General features: G+C 53.7%; 1 protein-coding gene across 1 annotated transcript; it reads right to left on the bottom strand.

Annotated features, from left to right (window-relative positions):
* Window positions 1-125: 125 nt before the first annotated feature.
* Window positions 126-25,112, bottom strand: LOC142499128 (immunoglobulin superfamily DCC subclass member 3-like). The gene is made up of 8 exons (XM_075608070.1): window positions 24,917-25,112; window positions 23,451-23,701; window positions 22,640-22,804; window positions 17,588-17,776; window positions 11,058-11,165; window positions 4,647-4,773; window positions 4,313-4,469; window positions 126-3,478 (listed from the first exon to the last, which is right to left on the bottom strand). Exons 1-8 carry the CDS (start codon window positions 25,108-25,110, stop codon window positions 3,395-3,397), a joined length of 1,275 nt encoding a protein of 424 aa, XP_075464185.1. The 5' UTR covers window positions 25,111-25,112; the 3' UTR covers window positions 126-3,394.
* Between the last annotated feature and the right edge of the window lie 1,072 nt (window positions 25,113-26,184).

The raw sequence follows: 26,184 nt of genomic DNA, 5'->3' as shown, positions 1-26,184 counted from the left end.
CCATGTTCCCACGGCGCCTCCCAATGATACAACAGTAGAATACATGGAGAGATCAAACAAGTGTTACCGAAATACATCAATACCTGGGGGGGGGGGGAGGGGGTGGGGGCGACCAGGTTCGCACCAGGCAAGACACAGAACATGTGCTCGCCGTGGCACGCAGCAGTATTTGATACAGTCATTCTCACCATTGGAATACATTTTGGGACAGCCCATGACGTATTGTCCAGAATAACCGCAGTGCCCGGCCGGAATCGGTGATGCATAATGTAGTAATACTTTTAGGGTAAGATGTTGGGCTATTTATCCGATTCTTTTAGCTGTGGCATTGGTTGAAGATTGAGAGGAAAGAAACTTTGAGTTAAATTATTTATTTGTTACAGAAAATGTGTGAGATTTTGATTAATCGGCAGAAAGTACTGTACACGTTTAACAGTGAAAGGTTTTACATTCCAAATGATACATTTATGAGCAGAGCCCCCACGTCTGCAGCCGAGAGCCCCCACGTCTGCTGCCGAGAGCCCCCACGTCTGCTGCCGAGAGCCCCCACGTCTGCTGCCGAGAGCCCCCACGTCTGCTGCCGAGAGCCCCCACGTCTGCAGCCGAGAGCCCCCCCTATAATCACCGCAGGAGGTATTTTCATCTGGAAATTGTAATACAGCTTAGCTAGTGACTTTGATAAAATCCCCTTTCAGGAGATTTCCCCAGAACTATTTATCCGTAAACCATATCTTTTTCTTGTATAGCACGGACAGTGTATGCAGCGCTGTACACAAGTCCCTGACCTGTACAGCTTACAATCTAATCGCGATGCCAGAGACTCAGAGAGATAGCGACTTGCCCAAAGGTACAAGGTGTGATTACTGGGATTCAGACTAGGTCCACCCACTTCAAAGACTGGCATTCCCACTGCGCTGCTAATGAAATGTCTGTCTCCACCGTCCCCCGATAATTCATGTGTTGCGCTAATTTAAGGCCAGTGTTAGCTATGAGTAAAACTCTGAGGCTTTCAGCCTCTATGGGGAGGGTTATACTTAGGGGATACACGGATACTGCAGCAGCACAGGTACATTAGGGGAATGCTGCTTTGGCGTCATGTCGTGTAGGTTGTGTTTGGACCAATGTGTCACATTCCGGCAGTGAGCAGCTCACAAAGCATGGAGGGCCGAGGTCTGCAGAGTGTCACATTCACAATGGCAGATGTCTCACAGTGCTCCACCTTCACTTTGTGTCTCTGAGCCGTTAGCAAGAGTAACCCGGGGGCACTATAGGAGTAGCAGCTTGGTTAGAATACACATTTGCCAATGAGATGTCAATGCTGAGCGGTCTGTGTGTTGTATCACCTCCCTGTGCTGCAGTGCATTGTGGTAGTGATGCTTTGCATGCACCTTGGGCAGTGAAGGGGTTACTGCCTTCGCTGTAGAATACATTGCAAAGCCGTGTCTTGTTGGCCTCTCTGGCAGTGAATGAGTTAAAGTGCTGCCTAACACAATGTGTAAGTAATTCTGGCACTTGTAGTGTTACTAATCTGCGGCGTGGGATGCAGTCTCTGCACGGACGCTGCAGCGCTTTACTAAGCAGTGCTATTCCCGATGATCTCGTCCTGTGACATGACACCTTCCAGCCTATAGAAGTGAGTAGGGTGTAAAGCGGAGGGTAGGGCGCACAACTCCAGTCCTTATTGCCACCAACCGCTCACGTTTTCAGGATATCCCTGCTTCAGCACAGGTGGTGCAGTCTTTGACTGAGCCACCTGCAGGGATATCCTGAAAATGTGACCGGTTGGTGGCCCTTGAGGACTGTTGTTGCGCCCCTCCGCTGTAAGGTGTAGCACCATTTAGTAAACATGTTGCATTGCATGGAGAGGATGGTGGTATCCGCCCCACAGTATCCATACTACAGATCCATCCAACACTCCGGGACGTTGGATGCATGTTACACTATAACAACATCTCTACACTAACTTAAGCCATCAAGTTTTATATTACAAAGGATAAAGAAAATATATTTGCAGTTTTGGTAACAATGAACAAGTAGCCATTTTCCATGAAAAGACCCCCTTTGTCCCCGGGCGGGGGATGGGGGGGGGGGGTTCATTTGGTAGAAAACATGAGATATTTGGTAGTTTTTATGGGAAGACGAACAGACAAATATTAAAATAAATGGGGAAGGAGCTGACGTGTTAAAGTTTAAAGCCGCGTTAGGAGAGCCGCGGTCTGAGCACAGTAATACTTGGAAGAAGTCGCGTTTCTAACATGAGACGCTGCGGCAAGGCCAATGCGAGTAGTGTGATCGGTCTCGTGAGTGAGCGCGTACAAGTCCTGCAGAGCAGCTGCACCATGTAATTGTTTCAGCCCCTGTGACATGTATCAGTCTGTATTGTGATCACATAGATAAAAGTGCTGCACGGAGAATCCCCAGGGGTCTGACTAAAGATGGCCACTCTCAGGATTACCATGGTTTTCCCTTTTCTGGTTGGTTGACACAATGTGAGTTACTTCAGTGTCTTTTCACAGTAATCCTAGGTAATTAGGTGAATGCTTGAAGCAGGAAAGGGTTACATTATGGCCTCTGATGTGACTGTCATTCCTCATGCTTTGCTTTGGTGAGGACGTGTTGCTGTCCAGGGTTCTGAATGACAATGACTAGCTGTTCCAAGCATTGTCTTGGAGTGGTGGTTGTACCTGGATAGAGGAAGCAGAGGTGAGCAGCATGCAGTGTCGTCCTTGGGGGATACACTTGGTTCCTATTAATCTGAAGGTTTTCTGGTCTTTTGAGAAATTCCTTGTATATTTTCACATGAAGCAGAAGGAATATGCCCGGTGCCTGGAGACAGACGGTGAGTATCAAGAGGTTAAGGAATATCCAGTAGATGAATTGCTGCGGTCCCCAAGTAACACTACTATAGACATTACTGGAAGAAACCTTTTGGAGTTTACATGTTGCTGGGGGGATTGTACCTCACTGCCTTGAAAACAAAGGAGGAATCCCTGCCGTCGAGGATTATTATTTGGTTAAGTGGGATTTTTTGGTATACATTTTGTGCAGAGAGACATACTTGCTTGTGGCAGGAGATGATAGAAGTGTGGTTGAAGCTTGTTGGGTAGTGGGGAGGGGAGAAAGAGCAGCATATTTTCTGAGAATTCACAGGAGGTCAAATGTAACATCACTTCTAGGATATGTTGGTAACAATCCTATATTTGGTTATCAGCATCTGGGGCTGTTACAGATGTTTTTTTTTTTTTTTTTTGGTAGAGTGCCCCTAGTGGGGAGGAGGGATTTGTTAAGAGATACAAGTCCATAATAAAAGGGGGGGAGTAACACTTTTTGGTGAGGTAGATTTTTTTGTTGTAGAGGAATCTGTTGCTGGGAGTTAATCAGAGAAGCCCAGTGACTAGGTGCTTGACTGATGGCATATGTTATGTTCCACAGAAACTTCAACATGTCCTGGATCCATCTCAAGTGTCTGGGAGGAGTTCTGAAAGAAAGCAGATACACATTGCAGTGGCAGACTTTACTTAACTTGTGCTAGAGATATCAAATAATATATTGTATCTACAGGAGAAATAATGAGGAATATATAGACAGATATAGGGAAGGATAAGCTAGGTGCCTCCATGATGACAATTCCATTGGGCCTGTAGATGTGTTACCCTCAACCAGTTGACCAAAAGGTGACCTATTGGGGGATAGGTTGGAATCCGCCCTTGTAGCAAATTGATTTGCCGACTTTGCTGTGATGTCACTTCCTGCAAGTAGAAAAGCTCGGTATTTTTGGCGCAGTAGCCAGCCGAAGGACTTTTCTGGACGTGAATGGACAGTCACTGTTGATGCCGGGTTTACTGTTCTATTCTTGATTTCCTTCATTGTTTAACTTTGTAGATGTTTTCTGCTTTCGTGGTAGCCTTGAAATATTTATTTAATTGTTTGTTACGTGACCAATTTATAAAAAGTAACAATGCCTTTGAAGTAGAAGTAGCTTTTTCATTGGTTTTCTGTTATCTTCTCTTGGCAGGTACCCACCCTCATCAACTCATTAACCAACATCGATTAACTTGTGCTCATAATCAAAGAAAATACACTTAAATGATGTCATCATTCTATTTTACCACAAACTTTTCAACAACAATTAAAATAATTAACTCCATTGGTAAAATACTTCTAAGAGGTCAATTTTTACATTTAACACCTACTAATAAACAATGAAATACTTTTTTTTATGGAGTCTCTCTTTCCTCAAACACACAAACTAAGTGGATGGCTGGCTGGGCAGCTGCATTAGCATTCATTATGACTCAAGCTTTCTTCTTACCTGTGTGATTAGTTCAACCATCTCTGCTGGCTTCCTGTGGTCCTCATCCTTTCCTTCGTGTCTTGGTTCACTATGGATATCTTGGCCCTGTCTTTGGGTGTTCTCCAAAACCTGGGGAACTGTCCAGTTATCCTGTGTCCCCTTCTTGCAGAAGAGGCTGGGGGTGGAGAAGGAACACAAGTGACCGATGCGGGATTGCCAAACACAACAAAATCCTTGCCCCATGTCTGCTTTGTGATAGCTATAGATTATTAAATGGATTATAAAACAGTAAGTCCTCGTTCTGATGCCTGGACAGAGAAATAAGAGACATCGCACTTGGAAATGGATTTACCTTTTTCGATAACCAAACAGGAGGAAGAGGAGACAGAAGATGATACAGGCCACACCAATGTGGATTCCCACCACAACCCCCAACATGGAGCTTTCTCCTTCCTGGCAGTGACACATCGAGTCAGCATCTGCAAACACAGCAACGTATGAGAACAAAGACAAAGCCCCGAGACCATACATTGCGGAGATTCTCTGTAACATAACGGTCTCTACAAATCCAATTATAAATCTCGAAAATGAAGCAGCGATCACCATCGCCTGCACTGATATAAGCAATGTCAGTGATAAACAGCTGGGGTGTCATTGTACAATGATGCACTTTTTTACATAAAGGGGCAGCCCTGGAAGAACAGGAGAATACCTAGGTTATAACGTGTCTGGTGTTTATAAAGCACTCTTCCCCACAAATGGTCAGCCCCGGGTTTAACAAGAACCTCTGCACGCATTCTGGCACTAAAAACTAGATTGTCAGCTCTTTGGCACAGAGACTTATTACATCTGCAAGTTGCACAATGCACAGACACTGTTAGAGAATATATTCTGAGAAGCCGGCCGGCCCCCTCTGGCCAGCTCCCCAGCCAGTCCCCCTCTGGCCTGGTCTCCAGCCAGTCCCCCTCTGGCCAGCTCCCCAGCCAGTGCCCCTCTGGCCTGGTCTCCAGCCAGTCCCCCTCTGGCCTGGTCTCCAGCCAGTGCCCCTCTGGCCAGCTCTCCAGCCAGTGCCCCTCTGGCCAGCTCCCCAGCCAGCCCCCTCTGGCCTGGTCTCCAGCCAGTCCCCCTCTGGCCAGCTCCCCAGCCAGCCCCCACTGGCCTGGTCTCCAGCCAGTCCCCCTCTGGCCAGCTCTCCAGCCAGTCCCCCTCTGGCCAGCTCCCCAGCCAGTGCCCCTCTGGCCAGCTCCCCAGCCAGTCCCCCTCTGGCCAGCTCTCCAGCCAGTGCCCCTCTGGCCTGGTCTCCAGCCAGTCCCCCTCTGGCCAGCTCCCCAGCCAGTCCCCCTCTGGCCAGCTCCCCAGCCAGCCCCCTCTGGCCAGCTCCCCAGCCAGCCCCCTCTGGCCTGGTCTCCAGCCAGTCCCCCTCTGGCCAGCTCTCCAGCCAGTCCCCCTCTGGCCAGCTCTCCAGCCAGTCCCCCTCTGGCCAGCTCCCCAGCCAGTCCCCCTCTGGCCAGCTCCCCAGCCAGTCCCCCTCTGGCCAGCTCTCCAGCCAGCTCCCCAGCCAGTGCCCCTCTGGCCAGCTCTCCAGCCAGCCCCCTCTGGCCTGGTCTCCAGCCAGTCCCCCTCTGGCCAGCTCTCCAGCCAGTCCCCCTCTGGCCAGCTCTCCAGCCAGTCCCCCTCTGGCCAGCTCTCCAGCCAGTCCCCCTCTGGCCTGGTCTCCAGCCAGTGCCCCTCTGGCCTGGTCCCCAGCCAGTCCCCCTCTGGCCAGCTCCCCAGCCAGTCCCCCTCTGGCCAGCTCTCCAGCCAGCCCCCTCTGGCCAGCTCCCCAGCCAGTCCCCCTCTGGCCAGCTCCCCAGCCAGTCCCCCTCTGGCCAGCTCCCCAGCCAGTCCCCCTCTGGCCAGCTCCCCAGCCAGTGCCCCTCTGGCCAGCTCCCCAGCCAGTCCCCCTCTGGCCAGCTCTCCAGCCAGTCCCCCTCTGGCCAGCTCCCCAGCCAGTGCCCCTCTGGCCAGCTCTCCAGCCAGCCCCCTCTGGCCAGCTCTCCAGCCAGCCCCCTCTGGCCAGCTCTCCAGCCAGTCCCCCTCTGGCCAGCTCTCCAGCCAGTCCCCCTCTGGCCAGCTCTCCAGCCAGTCCCCCTCTGGCCTGGTCTCCAGCCAGTGCCCCTCTGGCCAGCTCTCCAGCCAGTCCCCCTCTGGCCAGCTCCCCAGCCAGTGCCCCTCTGGCCAGCTCTCCAGCCAGCCCCCTCTGGCCTGGTCTCCAGCCAGTGCCCCTCTGGCCAGCTCTCCAGCCAGTCCCCCTCTGGCCTGGTCTCCAGCCAGCCCCCTCTGGCCAGCTCTCCAGCCAGTCCCCCTCTGGCCAGCTCTCCAGCCAGTCCCCCTCTGGCCAGCTCTCCAGCCAGTCCCCCTCTGGCCAGCTCTCCAGCCAGCCCCCTCTGGCCAGCTCTCCAGCCAGTCCCCCTCTGGCCAGCTCTCCAGCCAGTCCCCCTCTGGCCAGCTCTCCAGCCAGCCCCCTCTGGCCAGCTCCCCAGCCAGTCCCCCTCTGGCCAGCTCTCCAGCCAGCCCCCTCTGGCCAGCTCTCCAGCCAGTCCCCCTCTGGCCAGCTCTCCAGCCAGTCCCCCTCTGGCCAGCTCTCCAGCCAGTCCCCCTCTGGCCAGCTCTCCAGCCAGTCCCCCTCTGGCCAGCTCTCCAGCCAGCCCCCTCTGGCCAGCTCTCCAGCCAGTCCCCCTCTGGCCAGCTCTCCAGCCAGTCCCCCTCTGGCCAGCTCCCCAGCCAGTGCCCCTCTGGCCAGCTCTCCAGCCAGTCCCCCTCTGGCCAGCTCTCCAGCCAGCCCCCTCTGGCCAGCTCCCCAGCCAGTCCCCCTCTGGCCAGCTCCCCAGCCAGTGCCCCTCTGGCCAGCTCTCCAGCCAGTCCCCCTCTGGCCAGCTCTCCAGCCAGTCCCCCTCTGGCCAGCTCCCCAGCCAGTCCCCCTCTGGCCTGGTCTCCAGCCAGCCCCCTCTGGCCTGGTCTCCAGCCAGTCCCCCTCTGGCCAGCTCTCCAGCCAGCCCCCTCTGGCCAGCTCTCCAGCCAGTCCCCCTCTGGCCAGCTCTCCAGCCAGTCCCCCTCTGGCCAGCTCTCCAGCCAGTCCCCCTCTGGCCAGCTCTCCAGCCAGTCCCCCTCTGGCCAGCTCTCCAGCCAGTCCCCCTCTGGCCAGCTCTCCAGCCAGTCCCCCTCTGGCCAGCTCCCCAGCCAGCCCCCTCTGGCCTGGTCTCCAGCCAGTCCCCCTCTGGCCAGCTCTCCAGCCAGCCCCCTCTGGCCTGGTCTCCAGCCAGTCCCCCTCTGGCCAGCTCTCCAGCCAGTCCCCCTCTGGCCAGCTCTCCAGCCAGTCCCCCTCTGGCCAGCTCCCCAGCCAGTCCCCCTCTGGCCAGCTCCCCAGCCAGCCCCCTCTGGCCAGCTCTCCAGCCAGTCCCCCTCTGGCCAGCTCCCCAGCCAGTCCCCCTCTGGCCAGCTCTCCAGCCAGTCCCCCTCTGGCCAGCTCTCCAGCCAGTCCCCCTCTGGCCAGCTCTCCAGCCAGTCCCCCTCTGGCCTGGTCTCCAGCCAGTGCCCCTCTGGCCAGCTCTCCAGCCAGTCCCCCTCTGGCCAGCTCCCTCTGGCCAGCTCCCCAGCCAGCCCCCTCTGGCCAGCTCCCTCTGGCCAGCTCTCCAGCCAGTCCCCCTCTGGCCAGCTCTCCAGCCAGTCCCCCTCTGGCCAGCTCCCCAGCCAGTCCCCCTCTGGCCTGGTCTCCAGCCAGTCCCCCTCTGGCCAGCTCTCCAGCCAGTCCCCCTCTGGCCTGGTCTCCAGCCAGTCCCCCTCTGGCCAGCTCCCTCTGGCCAGCTCTCCAGCCAGTCCCCCTCTGGCCAGCTCTCCAGCCAGCCCCCTCTGGCCAGCTCTCCAGCCAGCCCCCTCTGGCCAGCTCTCCAGCCAGTCCCCCTCTGGCCAGCTCCCCAGCCAGTCCCCCTCTGGCCAGCTCCCCAGCCAGTCCCCCTCTGGCCAGCTCTCCAGCCAGTCCCCCTCTGGCCAGCTCTCCAGCCAGTGCCCCTCTGGCCAGCTCCCCAGCCAGCCCCCTCTGGCCAGCTCTCCAGCCAGTGCCCCTCTGGCCAGCTCTCCAGCCAGTCCCCCTCTGGCCAGCTCTCCAGCCAGTCCCCTCTGGCCAGCTCTCCAGCCAGTCCCCCTCTGGCCAGCTCTCCAGCCAGTCCCCCTCTGGCCAGCTCCCCAGCCAGTCCCCCTCTGGCCTGGTCTCCAGCCAGTCCCCCTCTGGCCAGCTCCCCAGCCAGTCCCCCTCTGGCCAGCTCTCCAGCCAGTCCCCCTCTGGCCAGCTCTCCAGCCAGCCCCCTCTGGCCTGGTCTCCAGCCAGTCCCCCTCTGGCCTGGTCTCCAGCCAGTCCCCCTCTGGCCAGCTCTCCAGCCAGTCCCCCTCTGGCCAGCTCTCCAGCCAGTCCCCCTCTGGCCAGCTCTCCAGCCAGTCCCCCTCTGGCCAGCTCTCCAGCCAGTCCCCCTCTGGCCAGCTCCCCAGCCAGTGCCCCTCTGGCCAGCTCCCCAGCCAGTCCCCCTCTGGCCAGCTCTCCAGCCAGTCCCCCTCTGGCCAGCTCCCCAGCCAGTCCCCCTCTGGCCTGGTCTCCAGCCAGTGCCCCTCTGGCCAGCTCTCCAGCCAGTCCCCCTCTGGCCAGCTCTCCAGCCAGTCCCCCTCTGGCCAGCTCCCCAGCCAGTCCCCCTCTGGCCAGCTCCCCAGCCAGTCCCCCTCTGGCCAGCTCCCCAGCCAGTCCCCCTCTGGCCAGCTCTCCAGCCAGTCCCCCTCTGGCCAGCTCTCCAGCCAGTGCCCCTCTGGCCAGCTCTCCAGCCAGTCCCCCTCTGGCCAGCTCTCCAGCCAGTCCCCTCTGGCCAGCTCTCCAGCCAGTCCCCCTCTGGCCAGCTCCCCAGCCAGTCCCCCTCTGGCCTGGTCTCCAGCCAGTCCCCCTCTGGCCAGCTCCCCAGCCAGTCCCCCTCTGGCCAGCTCTCCAGCCAGTCCCCCTCTGGCCAGCTCTCCAGCCAGCCCCCTCTGGCCTGGTCTCCAGCCAGTCCCCCTCTGGCCTGGTCTCCAGCCAGTCCCCCTCTGGCCAGCTCTCCAGCCAGTCCCCCTCTGGCCAGCTCTCCAGCCAGTCCCCCTCTGGCCAGCTCTCCAGCCAGTCCCCCTCTGGCCAGCTCTCCAGCCAGTCCCCCTCTGGCCTGGTCTCCAGCCAGTGCCCCTCTGGCCAGCTCTCCAGCCAGTCCCCCTCTGGCCAGCTCCCCAGCCAGTCCCCCTCTGGCCTGGTCTCCAGCCAGTCCCCCTCTGGCCAGCTCTCCAGCCAGCCCCCTCTGGCCAGCTCTCCAGCCAGCCCCCTCTGGCCAGCTCTCCAGCCAGCCCCCTCTGGCCAGCTCTCCAGCCAGTCCCCCTCTGGCCTGGTCTCCAGCCAGTCCCCCTCTGGCCAGCTCTCCAGCCAGCCCCCTCTGGCCTGGTCTCCAGCCAGTCCCCCTCTGGCCTGGTCTCCAGCCAGTCCCCCTCTGGCCAGCTCTCCAGCCAGTCCCCCTCTGGCCAGCTCTCCAGCCAGTCCCCCTCTGGCCAGCTCTCCAGCCAGTCCCCCTCTGGCCAGCTCTCCAGCCAGTCCCCCTCTGGCCAGCTCTCCAGCCAGTGCCCCTCTGGCCAGCTCTCCAGCCAGTCCCCCTCTGGCCAGCTCTCCAGCCAGTCCCCTCTGGCCAGCTCTCCAGCCAGTCCCCCTCTGGCCAGCTCCCCAGCCAGTCCCCCTCTGGCCAGCTCTCCAGCCAGTGCCCCTCTGGCCAGCTCTCCAGCCAGTCCCCCTCTGGCCAGCTCTCCAGCCAGTCCCCTCTGGCCAGCTCTCCAGCCAGTCCCCCTCTGGCCAGCTCTCCAGCCAGTCCCCCTCTGGCCAGCTCCCCAGCCAGTCCCCCTCTGGCCTGGTCTCCAGCCAGTCCCCCTCTGGCCAGCTCCCCAGCCAGTCCCCCTCTGGCCAGCTCTCCAGCCAGTCCCCCTCTGGCCAGCTCTCCAGCCAGCCCCCTCTGGCCTGGTCTCCAGCCAGTCCCCCTCTGGCCTGGTCTCCAGCCAGTCCCCCTCTGGCCAGCTCTCCAGCCAGTCCCCCTCTGGCCAGCTCTCCAGCCAGTCCCCCTCTGGCCAGCTCTCCAGCCAGTCCCCCTCTGGCCAGCTCTCCAGCCAGTCCCCCTCTGGCCTGGTCTCCAGCCAGTGCCCCTCTGGCCAGCTCTCCAGCCAGTCCCCCTCTGGCCAGCTCTCCAGCCAGTCCCCCTCTGGCCAGCTCTCCAGCCAGCCCCCTCTGGCCAGCTCTCCAGCCAGCCCCCTCTGGCCAGCTCTCCAGCCAGTCCCCCTCTGGCCAGCTCCCCAGCCAGCCCCCTCTGGCCTGGTCTCCAGCCAGTCCCCCTCTGGCCAGCTCTCCAGCCAGTCCCCCTCTGGCCTGGTCTCCAGCCAGTGCCCCTCTGGCCTGGTCCCCAGCCAGTCCCCCTCTGGCCTGGTCTCCAGCCAGTGCCCCTCTGGCCAGCTCTCCAGCCAGTCCCCCTCTGGCCAGCTCTCCAGCCAGTCCCCCTCTGGCCTGGTCTCCAGCCAGTGCCCCTCTGGCCAGCTCTCCAGCCAGTCCCCCTCTGGCCTGGTCTCCAGCCAGTGCCCCTCTGGCCAGCTCTCCAGCCAGTGCCCCTCTGGCCAGCTCTCCAGCCAGTCCCCCTCTGGCCACACACAGGGTGCTTGATGGGCAGATAGCAGTCACTGCAGATTTACGCACCGTGCGGAGACTCCTCGCTCTGGCGCAGTGACACAAAGCGCAGCGTGCCGTTCCCCGCGCCGTTTCCGTTGAAGGCCAGAAGTTTGATCTCATACAGAGAAGCAGCTTCTGAAACGCAGAGCACATTAATAATACTGACGCTTTCACTCCTGCAAGACACTTCTGCTCCAACAATAATGCTAATCTCCAGCGGCCCATCAGGAAAAGGGGGAATTAATACCGACAACAAACCTGTGTATTAAGGGAAATTATTTATTAACACGTTGTGCTTATAATAATAATAGCATGTTCTTGTATAGCGCTGCTGGTTTTACATAGCGCTTTACAGAGACATTTTGCAGACACAGTCCCTGCCCCGCAGAGCTGACAATCTATGTTTTTGGTGCCTTAGGCACAGGGAGATAAAGTCACTTGCCCAAGGTCACAAGGAGCCGACCCCGGGAATTGAACCAGGGTCCCCTGCTTCACACTCAGTGCCAGTCAGTGTCTTTACTCACTGAGCCACTCCCTCTTATTGTAGGGGCCACCATATAACCACAAAGGAACCACTGAACCTGATGACTTTATTCTTCCTAAACCACAAGGCGGCGTTGGAGCGGACACAATGAGCGTCACATTCTTGCCAGGATGACACATTTGCTGGAACGTTCGATTCTTTCATGCAAACAATGAAGCAAAATGCTTTTATCATCATCTGGACTACATAATGTCTCTCTTACCCCTTTCACCACTGAATAGGCCTGCAACACCATGCAGACCACTGTATTGTAATATATTGCTGGTGCTTTCACAACTGAAGGAGTTAACAAGTGTGTGTTATGAACATACTACAAAGGAGGTTTCTGCATGCAGCCTGAGAGGAGGAGGAGGGGTGGGGTGGGGTGGGGTGGGGTGGGGTGGTGTGTGTGCGCGTGTGTGTGTACAAAGAGATACAGCCTTCAAATAATCCAAGTGTTTTCTCCATCAAGTCACACAGACATGGAAGTGGAAGATTCTACCATGAAATCAACCATCAGGAAATTGTGACCTAGAGATCATTATGGAAGATTTCAATGCAAATATTGGTGTCCATTAGAAAGACGAAGCATCAGTTGGCGAGTGTGGTTTCAGTAACAGGAACGAGGACAGATTGGGAGAATTAAAAGAATGTGAAAACTTCTACATCATGAATTCATTCTTCAAGAAGAATCCGAACAGAGAATGGACGTGGAATGGACCCAATGGAGTCCGGAATGACGTGGACTATATCCTAACGAACACACAACACGTGGTTGAAGACTGCACTGTCCCTAACCGTTTTTACACAAGGAGTTATCACCAATTGGTTCGCTGCAGATTACATCTGAATGTGAAATTAGAAAGAAAAACGATTTAAAAAGACGACATAAACCTCAAGAATAACAGCAGAGAATTTCAGCGTGCTCAAACTGCACGAGAACACTAACACAATTATGAAGAATTTATTAAGATTGTAGTTTCAATCGCAGAAAAAACAAGGTAAGAAATAAGAATTGAATATGCAGATCTGTGCAAGATGATCAGCAAACATATAATTGAAGAGGAAAGAGACTGTAAATGTTATATGGCGAGGAAGACTCCAAGATAAAAGTTTGAAGAAGACAAAGCACCGATTTATGGTTGGCAAGAAACAAACCATTGCACTCAAACAAGACGGCGGAGCAACAATAAAAGGCCGTACACTTCTCATGCGGAGAGTTGAGGACTTCTACGTGAAATTGTATGAGAACCCAGATAGGGTAACATGGCTAACACGGGTCACACAGGTCATAATCCAGCAGAGCAAGAGCGAGTAGAAGTCACCAATGATGCATCATGTGTCCTTCCAGAAGAAGTGGAAAACGCAATAAAATCCATGTTGAATGAGAAGGCTCCCAGAGAAGGCGGAATAACTACTGAAATCTTGAAAGAAGCCGGAGACGTAGAAAATAAATCCTCACAAAACTCTTTACACGCGGCTTTAAGAACAGGAACATCCCTGAGCAATGGAGTAAATACCATAGTTATCCTCATCTACAAGAGATCCGCCTACTTCCAATCACTTATAAGATCTTCACGGAGATACTCACTAATCGGCTGCAACAGACCCCCGACTTTGCCCAACGTAGAGAACAAGCAGGATGTCACAGTGGATAAAACACAATGGATCACATCCAAGTCGTACAAGAAGTGATTTCCCCAAGTAATGAATACGATGAACCACTCTGCTTAGGCATCATAGATTACAAAAAAGCATTTGATTCTGTCTACACCTAAGTGGTCCTAGATACATAAAGACAGTGTTGAAGAAGCGTACATTGATATTATAAAGAACGCGTACATTGATATTATAAACAACGCGTACATTGATATTATAAAGAACAATTTACGAGAATGCCACATCAAGCATTAGTTAACATGAAAATACTACAAGATAAGGCTCAGCAAGGGAGTGTGGCAGGAAGACACCATGTCACCAGGATCAGCAAGGGAGTGCAGCAGGGAGACACCATGTCACCAGGATCAGTAAGGGAGTGCAGCAGGGAGACACCATGTCACCAGGATCAGTAAGGGAGTGCGGCAGGGAGACACCATGTCACCAGGATCAGTAAGGGAGTGCGGCAGGGAGACACCATGTCACCAGGATCAGTAAGGGAGTGCGGCAGGGAGACACCATGTCACCAGGATCAGTAAGGGAGTGCGGCAGGGAGACACCATGTCACCAGGATCAGCAAGGGAGTGCGGCAGGGAGATACCGTGTCACCAGGATCAGCAAGGGAGTGCGGCAGGGAGACACCATGTCACCAGGATCAGCAAGGGAGTGCGGCAGGGAGACACCATGTCACCAGGATCAGCAAGGGAGTGCGGCAGGGAGACACCATGTCACCAGGATCAGCAAGGGAGTGTACGGTAGGGAGACACCGTGTCACCAGGATCAGCAAGGAAGTGCGGCAGGAAGACACCGTGTCACCAGGATCAGCAGGGAATTGCGGCAGGGAGACACCGTGTCACCAGGATCAGCAAGGTAGTGCGGCAGGGAGATACCGTGTCACCAGGATCAGCAAGGCAGTGCGGCAGGGAGACACCGTGTCACCAGGATCAGTAAGGGAGTGCGGCAGGGAGACTCAGTGTCACTAGGATCAGCAAGGGAGTGCGGCAGGGAGACACCGTGTCACCAGGATCAGCAAGGGAGTGCAGCAGGGAGACACCGTGTCACTAGGATCAGCAAGGGAGTGCGGCAGGGAGACCCAGTGTCACTAGGATCAGCAAGGGAGTGCGGCAGGGAGACCCAGTGTCACCAGGATCAGTAAGGGAGTGCGGCAGGGAGACACCATGTCACCAGGATCAGTAAGGGAGTGCGGCAGGGAGACACCGTGTCTCAGGATCAGTAAGGGAGTGCGGCAGGGAGACACCGTGTCTCAGGATCAGTAAGGGAGTGCGGCAGGGAGACCCCGTGTCTCAGGATCAGTAAGGGAGTGCGGCAGGGAGACCCCGTGTCTCAGGATCAGTAAGGGAGTGCAGCAGGGAGACACCGTGTCTCAGGATCAGCAAGGGAGTGCGGCAGGAAGACACCGTGTCACCAGGATTAGCAAGGGAGTGCGGCAGGGAGACACCATGTCACCAGGATCAGTAAGGGAGTGCGGCAGGGAGACACCGTGTCTCAGGATCAGTAAGGGAGTGCGGCAGGGAGACACCGTGTCACCAGGATCAGTAAGGGAGTGCGGCAGGGAGACACCGTGTCACCAGGATCAGCAAGGGAGTGCGGCAGGGAGACACCGTGTCTCAGGATCAATAAGGGAGTGCGGCAGGGAGACACCGTGTCACCAGGATCAGTAAGGGAGTGCGGCAGGGAGACACCGTGTCACCAGGATCAGCAAGGGAGTGCGGCAGGGAGACACCGTGTCACCAGGATCAGCAAGGGAGTGCGGCAGGGAGACCCAGTGTCACTAGGATCAGCAAGGGAGTGCGGCAGGGAGACCCAGTGTCACCAGGATCAGTAAGGGAGTGCGGCAGGGAGACACCATGTCACCAGGATCAGTAAGGGAGTGCGGCAGGGAGACACCGTGTCTCAGGATCAGTAAGGGAGTGCGGCAGGGAGACACCGTGTCTCAGGATCAGTAAGGGAGTGCGGCAGGGAGACACCGTGTCACCAGGATCAGCAAGGGAGTGCGGCAGGGAGACCCCGTGTCTCAGGATCAGTAAGGGAGTGCAGCAGGGAGACCCCGTGTCTCAGGATCAGTAAGGGAGTGCGGCAGGGAGACACCGTGTCTCAGGATCAGCAAGGGAGTGCGGCAGGGAGACACCATGTCTCAGGATCAGTAAGGGAGTGCGGCAGGGAGACACCGTGTCAACAAAGCTTTTCACAGCGATGTCTGAAGAATTGTTCAAGCATTGGATTGGGAAGAAAAAGGAATCAAAATCAATGGTGAATATTTGAGTGACCTACAATTTGGAGATGACATTATTATTTTTGCCACAAGCCCAGAAGACCTCCAGCAACAAATTGGAGAACTTGCTGAAACGAGTAAGAAAGTGGCCTCCGTGTGAATCTCAGAGAGACCCAAGTGATGTACAACAAATGTGTCAAGTCTGCGAAGATTGAAATACATGGAATAGAACTAGAAGACCATGTCTACCTTGGCCGGCAGGTAACAATGGATGGGAACCTTCTGAATGAAATCAATAGGAGAATAAGACAGAACGGAACATTTAGAAGAAATGAGACCATATTTCAAGGGAACCTTCTCCTGCGCCTCAAGAAGACATTTATCGACCAGTGTATTCTGCCTGCGCTCACATGTGGATGTGACCCGTGTATTCTGCCCGCGCTAACGTGTGGGTGTGACCCATGTATCCTGCCCGCATTCACGTGTGGATGTGACCCGTGCACCCTGCCCGCAGTCACGTGTGGGTGTGACCCGTGTATTCTGCTTGTGCTCACGTGTTGATGTGACCCGTATATCCTGCCCTCGCTCAGGTGTGGATGTGACCCGTGTATTCTGCTTGTGCTCACGTGTGGATGTGACCCGTGTATCCTGCCCGCGTTCAGGTGTGGATGTGACCCGTGTATTCTGCTCACGTGTGGATGTGACCCGTGTATCCTGCCCGTGCTTACGTGTGGATGTGACCCGTGTATCCTGCCCACGCTCACGTGTGGATGTGACCCATGTAACCTGCCTGCGCTTACGTGTGGATGTGACCCGTGTAACCTGCCTGCGCTTACGTGTGGATGTGACCCGTGTAACCTGCCCGTGCTCACGTGTGGATGTGACCCATGTAACCTGCCTGCGCTTACGTGTGGATGTGACCCGTGTAACCTTCCCACGCTTACGTGTGGATGTGACCCGTGTATCCTGCCCGTGCGGATGGGAGATTTGGACCCTAAATGTGAAGATAATTCAGAAGCTTCAGACGACGCAAAGAAGTTTGGAGAGATGCATGCTGGGTATTACCCAGAGACGGGAAAAAGAATGAATGGGTTTGAAACCAAACAAAGGTTTGTGACATCACACGGGTGAACAGATTAAAAAGCTGGTGGGCCTGACACATCACAAGAAGAAATGACCATCGTTGGACCAAGATGGCACTCACCTGGATTCCAAGGGAAATGAAAAGACCAAAAGTAAGATGGGAGGATGAAATCGGAAAATGTGCGCGGCAAGAGTTCCTATCATTTATATGTGGGGAGAAGGCAAGGGAGGTGTCGAATGTAACCCCCAGGCAGCGAGCATGCGAGACTGGGGGATACTGGTGTTATCGACTGTAATGGAGAAGGGAACAATGGGACCTGGTATAGGAGGGGTATTAGAAGTTCTGCTCCTCACAGCGCCGGCCTGTTTGCAAAAACGCAAAACTAGCGATTTGATGCGAGTGCGTTACTTCTTAAAGCTAGAAAATTAAGAGATCTACATTGTCTGGTTTTGTCTCTCGGAGAGAGGTTTCTGCCTAGTGACTCTGGGAGAAGTGATAAAGCTAATTATACCCCGGGAGATGTGCCTTTTATAGAGAGATTTCTGTGTGAGTGCAATACATTTTACATATTCCAACGTGCGACATACTACACTATTATTCCGCTCTCTTTTCCCCGCCTAGGTATTTTTGTAGTAAGAGACGCTCTTTATTGTTCCACTTTGTGGGGTTGAGGAGCTTTGGCAATACTTAATAAAGGAAAGGGCAGAATATTGAATGCGATCTGTATTTCTATAAAATTCTATCGACAGTTGGCATGGTGGGGTTTTTGAACACGCACACGCACACGCACACGCACGCACGAAGGGGTTAGACGCGCACATAACATCAAGGTCAATGCAGATATTCATTGGTTTTAATGAGACCAAATTCACAGCGTTTCGGGGTACAAACAGCCCCTTTAGCTGCATTTCGTCTGGTTTCCCCAATAAATAGCCTGAGTTGACCTTTTTATTGTGTGCGTCTAACCTTCTCTTTTTCTATTCAAATTAATGCTGGTGACAGTTTTAATGGGGGGGGGGGGGAGGGAGGGGGCGGCGTGACGGCTGTGCGTGGTCTCTCACCCAGGTTGGTGTAGGTGAAGGAGGTGGTGTTGCCGGGCAGGATCTGCGTTCCATGGAAGGATCCTGACGGGATCTTGCGATGCTGGAGTCTGTAGCCGTGCACTTGCCCCGGTTCCGGCGAGAGCGCCCAGGACACCTGCACCGCGCTGCTGTTAAGGACCTTGATGGAGAAGTCTGGAGGCCGGGGAACTGCAAAGAAAACCAAGGTTCACATGAGAGCACTCACCACCGCGACACGTCTGCAGCTCCATCAGTCACAGTTTTTCCAAGTTCTACAAAAGGGCAGCGAACTGATTACATCACATCTGCTAATTGCACGTGACACGAAGAGCTCGTGGTGTGTTACATTGTAGCACTGCCTGCAAGGTATCCGAGTTCTTCGGGCCTTACTCCCCTACGCAGCCTCAGTGCTGCAGAACCACACACGTGTTCCCAAGTTACATCTCCACCTTCTGGAGATGGGAGTAGTTAGTTTCTCTCTCTTAATTTTCTTCTTCCCTCTTCTTGTGGCTTTTGTGTGTGTTCTAAAAAAAGCCACCCTATCACACATAGGGTGTAATCTGGTGTTCGATATAGCTTTGGGCAGTCCCAATCTGCCCTGGTCACTACTACCTGAATCAGACTCAGAGTTATCTGATTCAGATGAGGAGTTGATAGTGTTACATCTGCAGCCGGCGACGCTCGCCTCTCACCAGCCCCTTACCTCCTCCCTAGCTGTCCCCGGTGACGCCTCGCTTCCTGGCTCACTGCACACTGTGACGCGTCAGCCAGCAGGGGCTACAACAGGATTGTGATCCCGTGCGGCGACGCGTCACGTGGTGCGCCAGGGAGCCAATCAGAGGCCAGGTATGTGACATCATTTTCTCACACAAGGAACTCCCCTTTCTTTACTGGGCACCCGTGTTATCTGAGTGAGTCACACCATGCTTTCCTGGCTCTTAACTCTTTCTATCGCTACAGGTGGCATTTAAGTCTCAGAGAGAGGGATCACATTCACAAACTGATGGGTTCACACTAATGTCTTCGAGGTATGTGAAAATCAACCCGTTGGCTGCCAGATTGTGCAGCAATGTGCAATTCAATTGAGAGAGAGAAGTTCAGCCCAAGACGCAGTGCCACAAATGACAAATACTTGCACTGGTGAAACTTAGAACTAGAAACACATGCGTTTTATTAGCTGCAGGTAACCCTGGTATTAGGAGATTACTGGGTATTAGGAGATTACTGGGTATTAGGAGATTACTGGGTATTAGGAGATTACTGTATCTTGGACCAGATGTGGCCCGTCTGTAACAGAGCAGGGTTGTGTCTCTCTGTGGGAGTGAATGGGTTAACTGCTGTACACACACACACACACACACACACACAGCACAGGGTGCAGAATCAAAAATGTAACCAAAGTATTTTCACCTTGGATAGGATGAACTGGGGGCTGCGCCGGCATTGTGGCCCCGCCCCCTCATCATGGCCACGCCCACCCAGCCCATTTTGGTCACGCCCACCGCGCCTGAGAACTCTGCCTACAGATCGCGGTCCAGCGCTGTGCACGCGCCACCAGAATGCCCGGCGCTCGTGCAGCAGCCTCCAGCGGGACGTTAGCCTAAGACTGTTTAAAGCTATACACTTTGTCCGGACTATAATCGTGACTCTCCCTTTGAAATATTCTATGTTTTCTGTCCTTAATTTCATTTTTACGTTTGGTTATGTCCTTTTGTAACCCAGTTTCCAACTCTTCAAACTGGTCAAGTTTTTTGTAGCTGCATCTCTAAGTCATTATCAATAGTTGTTAAGCGACTTTTTTTGTGATTGAATTAATAGCTTGATCAGTTTGTTAGGGAAATCTGATAATATTTTTCCCCATTTTTTCAGTTGCTGTAATAAGATATGTCAGGGACAGATTTATTCCAAGTCCTCTTGTTATCATATTCTGCAGGTCATCGTTTTGGAGGCCAGCAACCCCCCACCATGTTTGAATTTGTGATCTGAACAGTTTTGACAAATCTTTGAAATAGTCCGAGATATTGTCAGGACCCGTTGTAGTAACATGTGTGTGTTCAGTTGGAAATACAGTTTCAGCTTCATCTTGCCATAAATTGGTATCCCATTTATTAGACGGGAACCCAGTCGTGTTAATGCAGTGATGATAGGGTACTGGGAGCAGGTGTGCGAGAGAAGGGCCAGAGAAGTAGCAGGTAGCAGAGCACAGCCAAATTAGGCATAACAATGAAAAATCCAGGGCACACTCAAAATAAGCAGATCAATTTATTGCAAGCTCCACAATGCATTGAGAGGATGTGCTCCGGCATGAAACGCGTAGGTGCGTTTCATCCTCTCAATGCATTGTGGAGCTTGCAATAAATTGATCTGCTTATTTTGAGTGTGCCCTGGATTTTTCATTGTTATGCCTAATTTGGCTGTGCTCTGCTACCTGCTACTTCTCTGGCCCTTCACGACTTCAGATCGCACGCCGTGGATGCTACCGGATTGTCCCAGAAGCATACAGGTAATGGGCCAGACTGCCCAGCTTCACCTTGCTTTAAATCGAACTGTTTAATTGCTATACCAGAAGTGGGTAAATAGCAGTGCGTCTTATCCTGTGGTTGTCAGGTGGGCAACACAAGACACATCCCTCACTGACTTATATTACTTATTTCATATTGGACACTGTTCATAGCATCTGGACATTTATGAATATACTGTATATAAGAACAAGCTCTGCTTATAGGGCTACATGTGGCTTTCGAGCACCATCTTCTTTACTATACAATTCGTGTGAGAGAAGGTTCGGAAGTTCCCTTGTTGATACAAAACAACACAGCAAAGATCACACCGCTCACTAGACTCAATTGAAAAATGATTAATCAATTGATTAGTGATGCCTCATCTCCCAGAGATGATCGTGCATCATACATGATGTTTTATAGAGATTAATAACATTATTATGAATAGGCTAGAAAGGGCCACCAATAACAATAGGCTATGCTCTTCTCAAGCATTTAATACCGGTAGCTATGATGTGGCAGAAAGTGTTTCCAAAAAAATGATGCTATAGCAAGGCTTGAATAACCATCTTTCTCGATGATTCACAACACTACATCAGACATAGCTGTATATAGCTGGGTTTCCCTATATAGGATAGGCATCTCAAGTCAGTGTAACATACACAATTAACAGAAATGCAGGCTTTAAATGGTCTAAAGTGAAAGTATATAAATAAGTTGTTTTTATTGAGACAGATACATTGTTACTACATGTTTTCCTCAGAGACGTACAGGGTATCCTCGCGCATGCCTCGAATGCTCATAGGCCAGATACAGCACATGATCGCAAAGTCTGCAATGAGCTTAGTTGCCATATAAGCACAGACGCGATATAAAGCCTCAAATCAAGAACCTTGTACTCACGAGACCTGACGAAGCTCTGCCTGGAGAGAAATGCGTAGGGCGTAGGGACGTGGTGACATCATCACGTGGTGCATGTGGATCCAGTTTGTTGCTGTGTGAACACCTCTCTGCCTAAACCTCCAGACGCTACATTGTAGCTAAGTATATTGCGCTGATATTCACAACATGTGGACACAAATGCTGCAGACTTTGGGATAACTCAGACACTTTGATTTGAGGGATATGGTAAAATTAGGCAGCGGTGTTAGAGCTGCGCTGCTTAGAATACAGCATTTATAAAGCAGCTTAGATCATTCAATGTTATCCCATCCCACACAATTAGTGTCAACTGCTAACGTTTTGTGCCATTACCAATGTTATCAGGGCATGAGATCACTTTCAAGCTTTAGGCCGCGTCCATGTTTAGTGCTTGCGGACGGAGGCGCGCTGAGGCGCGCTTCCGCTCGGCACTGAGCCCCTACAGCCGCAATGAGAGCGGCTTTAGTAGGGGCTTGCCTACGCTTCCGCGCGCTTGCGGAAGCGTAGGTCTTAGGAAAATGTTAAATTTTCCCACTTGCCAGAGCGCAGGGCCCGTCACGTGAGCGGTTCGCCCAATGAGGGCGAACCAGCTCCGTGACATCACTGGCCCGCCCCACGACACGCCCCCGGACCAAGGCCAGGGAAAGCACCCGCTTTCCCTCAGCCTCCGCGCGCCTCAGCAAGCTAGAAGGCACCCTGGGCGCAGCCTTAGGATGTGGGCTCATTTGCAGGTAGATTGCTGTAGCTGATAGTATACCGCCCCCATTGGACATGCTTCATCAGAGCTTAGCTTATTTGTAGGCGACAGAGTTAATATCTTGTGGTTCATTCATTCTGGAGAATATATGTGCAGCTGGATTACTGCCTCACTGCTGGAGCTTATAGCAGGCCCTAGTTGCAATCAACATTTATTATAATTGATAGTTTTCATACTTTACTTTTATATGGCAGGTGTCACTCTATGTTATATAGATTGTAGGCAAGATGGCAATATATACACCACTATACCTTATTAAAGGTTATGGAATACACCATCTTTTCACCATAATAGAGACACATCTCTTCCAGCAGCACCACTTGGTATTTTAATATTTGTATTTTTATTCACTTATTTCACGTCATTAAATGTAAATATTATTAGAAATTAAAATGCGCCTAGGAGTGCACCAATTACTTGTACTTTCTTCTGGCGATTCACTGACCTTGTGCCAGTTATTCATCCATTTGGCAAGTTATAAAAGGATCGCAATGACCTTGTGACCCCGGCTCCTGGTGGCATTGTCCGGGGCGGGTGAGGGCGAGGGCGGGCGAGGCCGGGGGGTTTGTGACCAGGAAACTAATCCCATTTCCTGCGTTACAAACTGAAACCAATCGTCGCCTTGGGACCGGAGAACGCCATATACTGACCACTCGCTGCCTGCTAAAGGGTTAACTCAGGGCTGGTTTGGGGAGGTAACCCCGGCCCCGGTTTCTTGGGATGAACGAGAAACACTGTATAGTGATTATGAAGATATTGGGAATGGGGCTGAATAATGGCCGGCACAGGGAGAGATGCTCTTTATATAAAGCGTCTGTTTCCCTGGTTATTGTTACAGCTGTTGTCTAGAGGTCCCCCTTCCCCTGTACTTACCGCTCCCCAGAGTGGTGGCGAGCACAGTGTTGGAGTCCCTGCTGGCCCCCACGGGGGAGTACGCCCGCAGGAAGATGGAGTAGGTGGTTGAGGGCTCCAGGTTGCTCAGGACGTGTTTGAAGGTGTTCTTGTTTAGCGCTTCCTGCAGCTCCCGGCTACTCCGCTCTGGGGGAGAGAGGGACAGGTGAGAGGTGGGGGGAGAGAGGGACAGGTGAGAGTTGGGGGGAGAGAGGGACAGGTGAGAGGTGGGGGGAGAGAGGGACAGGTGAGAGGTGGGGGGAGAGAGAGGGGCAGGTGAGAGGTGGGGGGAGAGAGAGGGGCAGGTGAGGGGTGGGGGGGAGAGAGGGGCAGGTGAGGGGTGGGGGGAGAGGGGCAGATGAGAGGTGGGGGGAGAGAGAGGGACAGGTGAGGGGTGGGGGGAGAGGGGCAGATGAGAGGTGGGGGGAGAGGGGCAGATGAGAGGTGGGGGGAGAGAGAGGGGCAGATGAGAGGTGGGGGGAGAGAGAGGGGCAGGTGAGAGGTGGGGGAGAGAGAGGGGCAGGTGAGAGGTGGGGGGAGAGAGAGAGGCAGGTGAGAGGTGGGGGGAGAGAGGCAGGTGAGAGGTGGGGGGAGAGAGAGAGGCAGGTGAGAGGTGGGGGGAGAGAGGCAGGTGAGAGGTGGGGGGAGAGAGGCAGGTGAGAGGTGGGGGGAGAAAGAGGCAGGTGAGAGAGGGAAGAGGGGAAAGGGGGGAAGAGAGGAAAGGGGCGAGGGGTTTGCACTACAAGGACACGCGTTGCCCCCCTTCGTTGCTCATATAGAGATATACACTCACCCCCTGCCTTGCAGATGTGCAACACGTATCCTATGATTCCATCGGTCACCTCTAGAGGGGGCACTTTCCAGGTCACCTGGATGGAGGATGTGGAGAGCGGCAGGGCAGTCACCCCCTCCGGGGGGCTCGGGGCTTCCTGGGGCAGAGTGACTGCCAGCCGAGCGCTGGCCTGGTTAGTGCCAGCAGTGTTCTCAGCGATACACTGGTACAGGGCTTCATCGGAGGTGGTGACACGGAGAATCGTCAGCGTGCTGGGGGGAGAGAGAGGAGTTTGTGGCAAAGAAGAGGAAGCAAAGGGGGGGTGTGAGAGGAGTGTGAACAGAGTAAAAGTGCGGGGCGAGGGAATGCGGGGAGCCGCAGAACGCGCGGGTGGCAGAACACATGGGGCGGCATGGGGACGCAAGGCGACGCGACGGAGCGAGGGAACGCGCTGGGCAAGCGAACGCCCGAGGGAACGCGTGAAGAGACGGAACACACGGGGCGAGGGGACAGGCGGGGAATGGACGAGGGGACGGGACTACCGTCATCTTCTCCTGCCACCCCCTCTGCTACTCTGCACCCACAAATCGGCACCCCTTAAAAAATCTTGTGCCCCCCCAGGAGGACGCGCACCCCTGTCTTACACAGTAGCCATATGAAATCCCCGCGTAACCCCAGAAAAAAAGCAGGTGTGTGTATGTATGTGTGTGTATGTATGTGTGTGTATGTGTGTATGTATGTATATGTGTGTGCATGTATATGTGTGTGTATGTATGTGTGTGTATGTGTGTATGTATGTGTGTATGTATGTATATGTGTGTGCATGTATATGTGTGTGTGTATGTATGTGTGTGTATGTATATGTGTGTGTATGTGTGCGTGTTAAACGGTTGAGGTTTTTTGTCGCCTTTTTCACCCACAATAACCTATATAAAGTATAGTAAACTAGCTTTGCATCTAATCCCATGCTGTATTTAATAGCTGTGTGAACAGCGAGCATTAGCTTATAAGGATTCCATGTAAAATGGATTTCAGGCAAAAGGTGACACATTGTGTGCTCATTTGCATGTCATTTCCCAGAATCCCTTGCTGCAGTGGAAGCACTGTATGCTAGGTGATAATGGTGATAAGACGTGAATGTACTCACAAGTGATCTTTTTATTTGCGATATGCTATACGGAGGATGTTTTTTGTCGCCTTTTTCACTACCATAACTTATATTAAGGGGTGGGCGTGTGGGTGTGTAGGGGTGTAGGGGTGTGGGTATGTAGGGGTGTAGGGGCGATCAAATTGTAATGCTCTGTGCATATCTCCATCTTTAATATGCCCATTCGGAGATGGAGACCCAGTGTGGCACTCCCTACCTGTCTCTGAGTTATGGGCAGGACCCTGACACACCTCAGCACCGGTCCCTCAGTATGTGTCGGGGGCAGAGAAGAAGGGAGCGGGGACACAGAGCAGGGGTTACCCAGGGACGCCCCCTTTACCTGTTAGAATTGCTCAGCCTGTTGTTCTCTCCGGGGGGCAGGGGCTTCCCGTTTTTCAGCCACAGCAGGTTCGGCTCCGGCACGCCCTGTGCCACGCAGGTGAAGGTGGCAGTGCCCCCGGGGGTATTACTCACAGACTGTGGCCACTGCACAAACTCTGGGGGAGCTGCAAAGCAGACACGGCGGCCAAACATTATCTTTGTGGAACAGGAGATACGTGTCAGCATGCGCTGGGACACGGGGGTACCACGTAACGCACCGGTGTCACCGCCACGGACAGAGATGGGTCACGTGCGCACTCTGCACAATCTGAATGTTCTGACGTTAGCAGTGAGAATCGGAGGCTAATATCCCATGTTCTTCGTGGGATATTATACACATTACTGATGTACATAGCGCTGGGACAGACCGCGGTGCAGTACAATGCAAAGCATAATAATCAGTCATTCATTGTTATTATTTTATCTTGGGCCATTAATTGAGATTATTACAAGTTACCAAATAATATTAATATTAATATATCCCTCTCTCCCCTCTCCCCTCTCTCCCCTCTCTCCCCTCTCTCCCCTCTCTCCCCTCTCTCCCCTCTCTCCCCTCTCTCCCCTCTCTCCCCTCTCTCCCCTCTCTCCCCTCTCTCCCCTCTCTCCCTCTCTCCTGGAATGGTCAGTGGCTGTAATTGCACCCCGAGGAGGAGAGGCCTCATCCAGATCTCCAAACCAGATTCAGAGCCCACTTCCCCACCTCTCTCGGGGGGTTTGTTGGCGAAATCCGGTGTGGGCGGTTTTGTGTCACTATAGCAACACTCCCAGATCTGAGGGAACGCAATGCTAAACCCCAATATCCCAATAACCAAGAATCTCTCTAACTCCTGCTACCTGGGGACCACTTCTACACCAAATGTGATGGATAATCTCTGTTCATCAACATATACAAGTCCTACTTCATACCATTATATAGATTGGAGAGGTACAACACCGTGGCCCCGTACAGACGCACATAACATAACGCACCCCCGGTCCCCTCCTACTGTCTCTACATTCTCTCTATTTACCACGTAGAGTGCAAGCTCTTCGGGGCAGGGACTGCTTTTCCTAATGTTACTTTTATGCATGAAGGGCTTATTCCTGCTGTGCCACGTGTGTTACTGCTGGAACACGCCACGTACATGGATGGTGCTATGTAAAGCTCATACATACGTTCCCATATCGTTATATATTGTATCACTTATAAAGCCCGGCAGGCTGCTCCAGTAGGGGGCGTCTTCCTGT

This window comes from Ascaphus truei, chromosome 7, assembly GCF_040206685.1.
Source record: "Ascaphus truei isolate aAscTru1 chromosome 7, aAscTru1.hap1, whole genome shotgun sequence".
Classification (NCBI taxonomy): Eukaryota; Metazoa; Chordata; class Amphibia; order Anura; family Ascaphidae; genus Ascaphus; species Ascaphus truei.
Note: the sequence above shows the minus strand (reverse complement) of the source record. Positions and strands in the feature narration are given on the sequence as shown.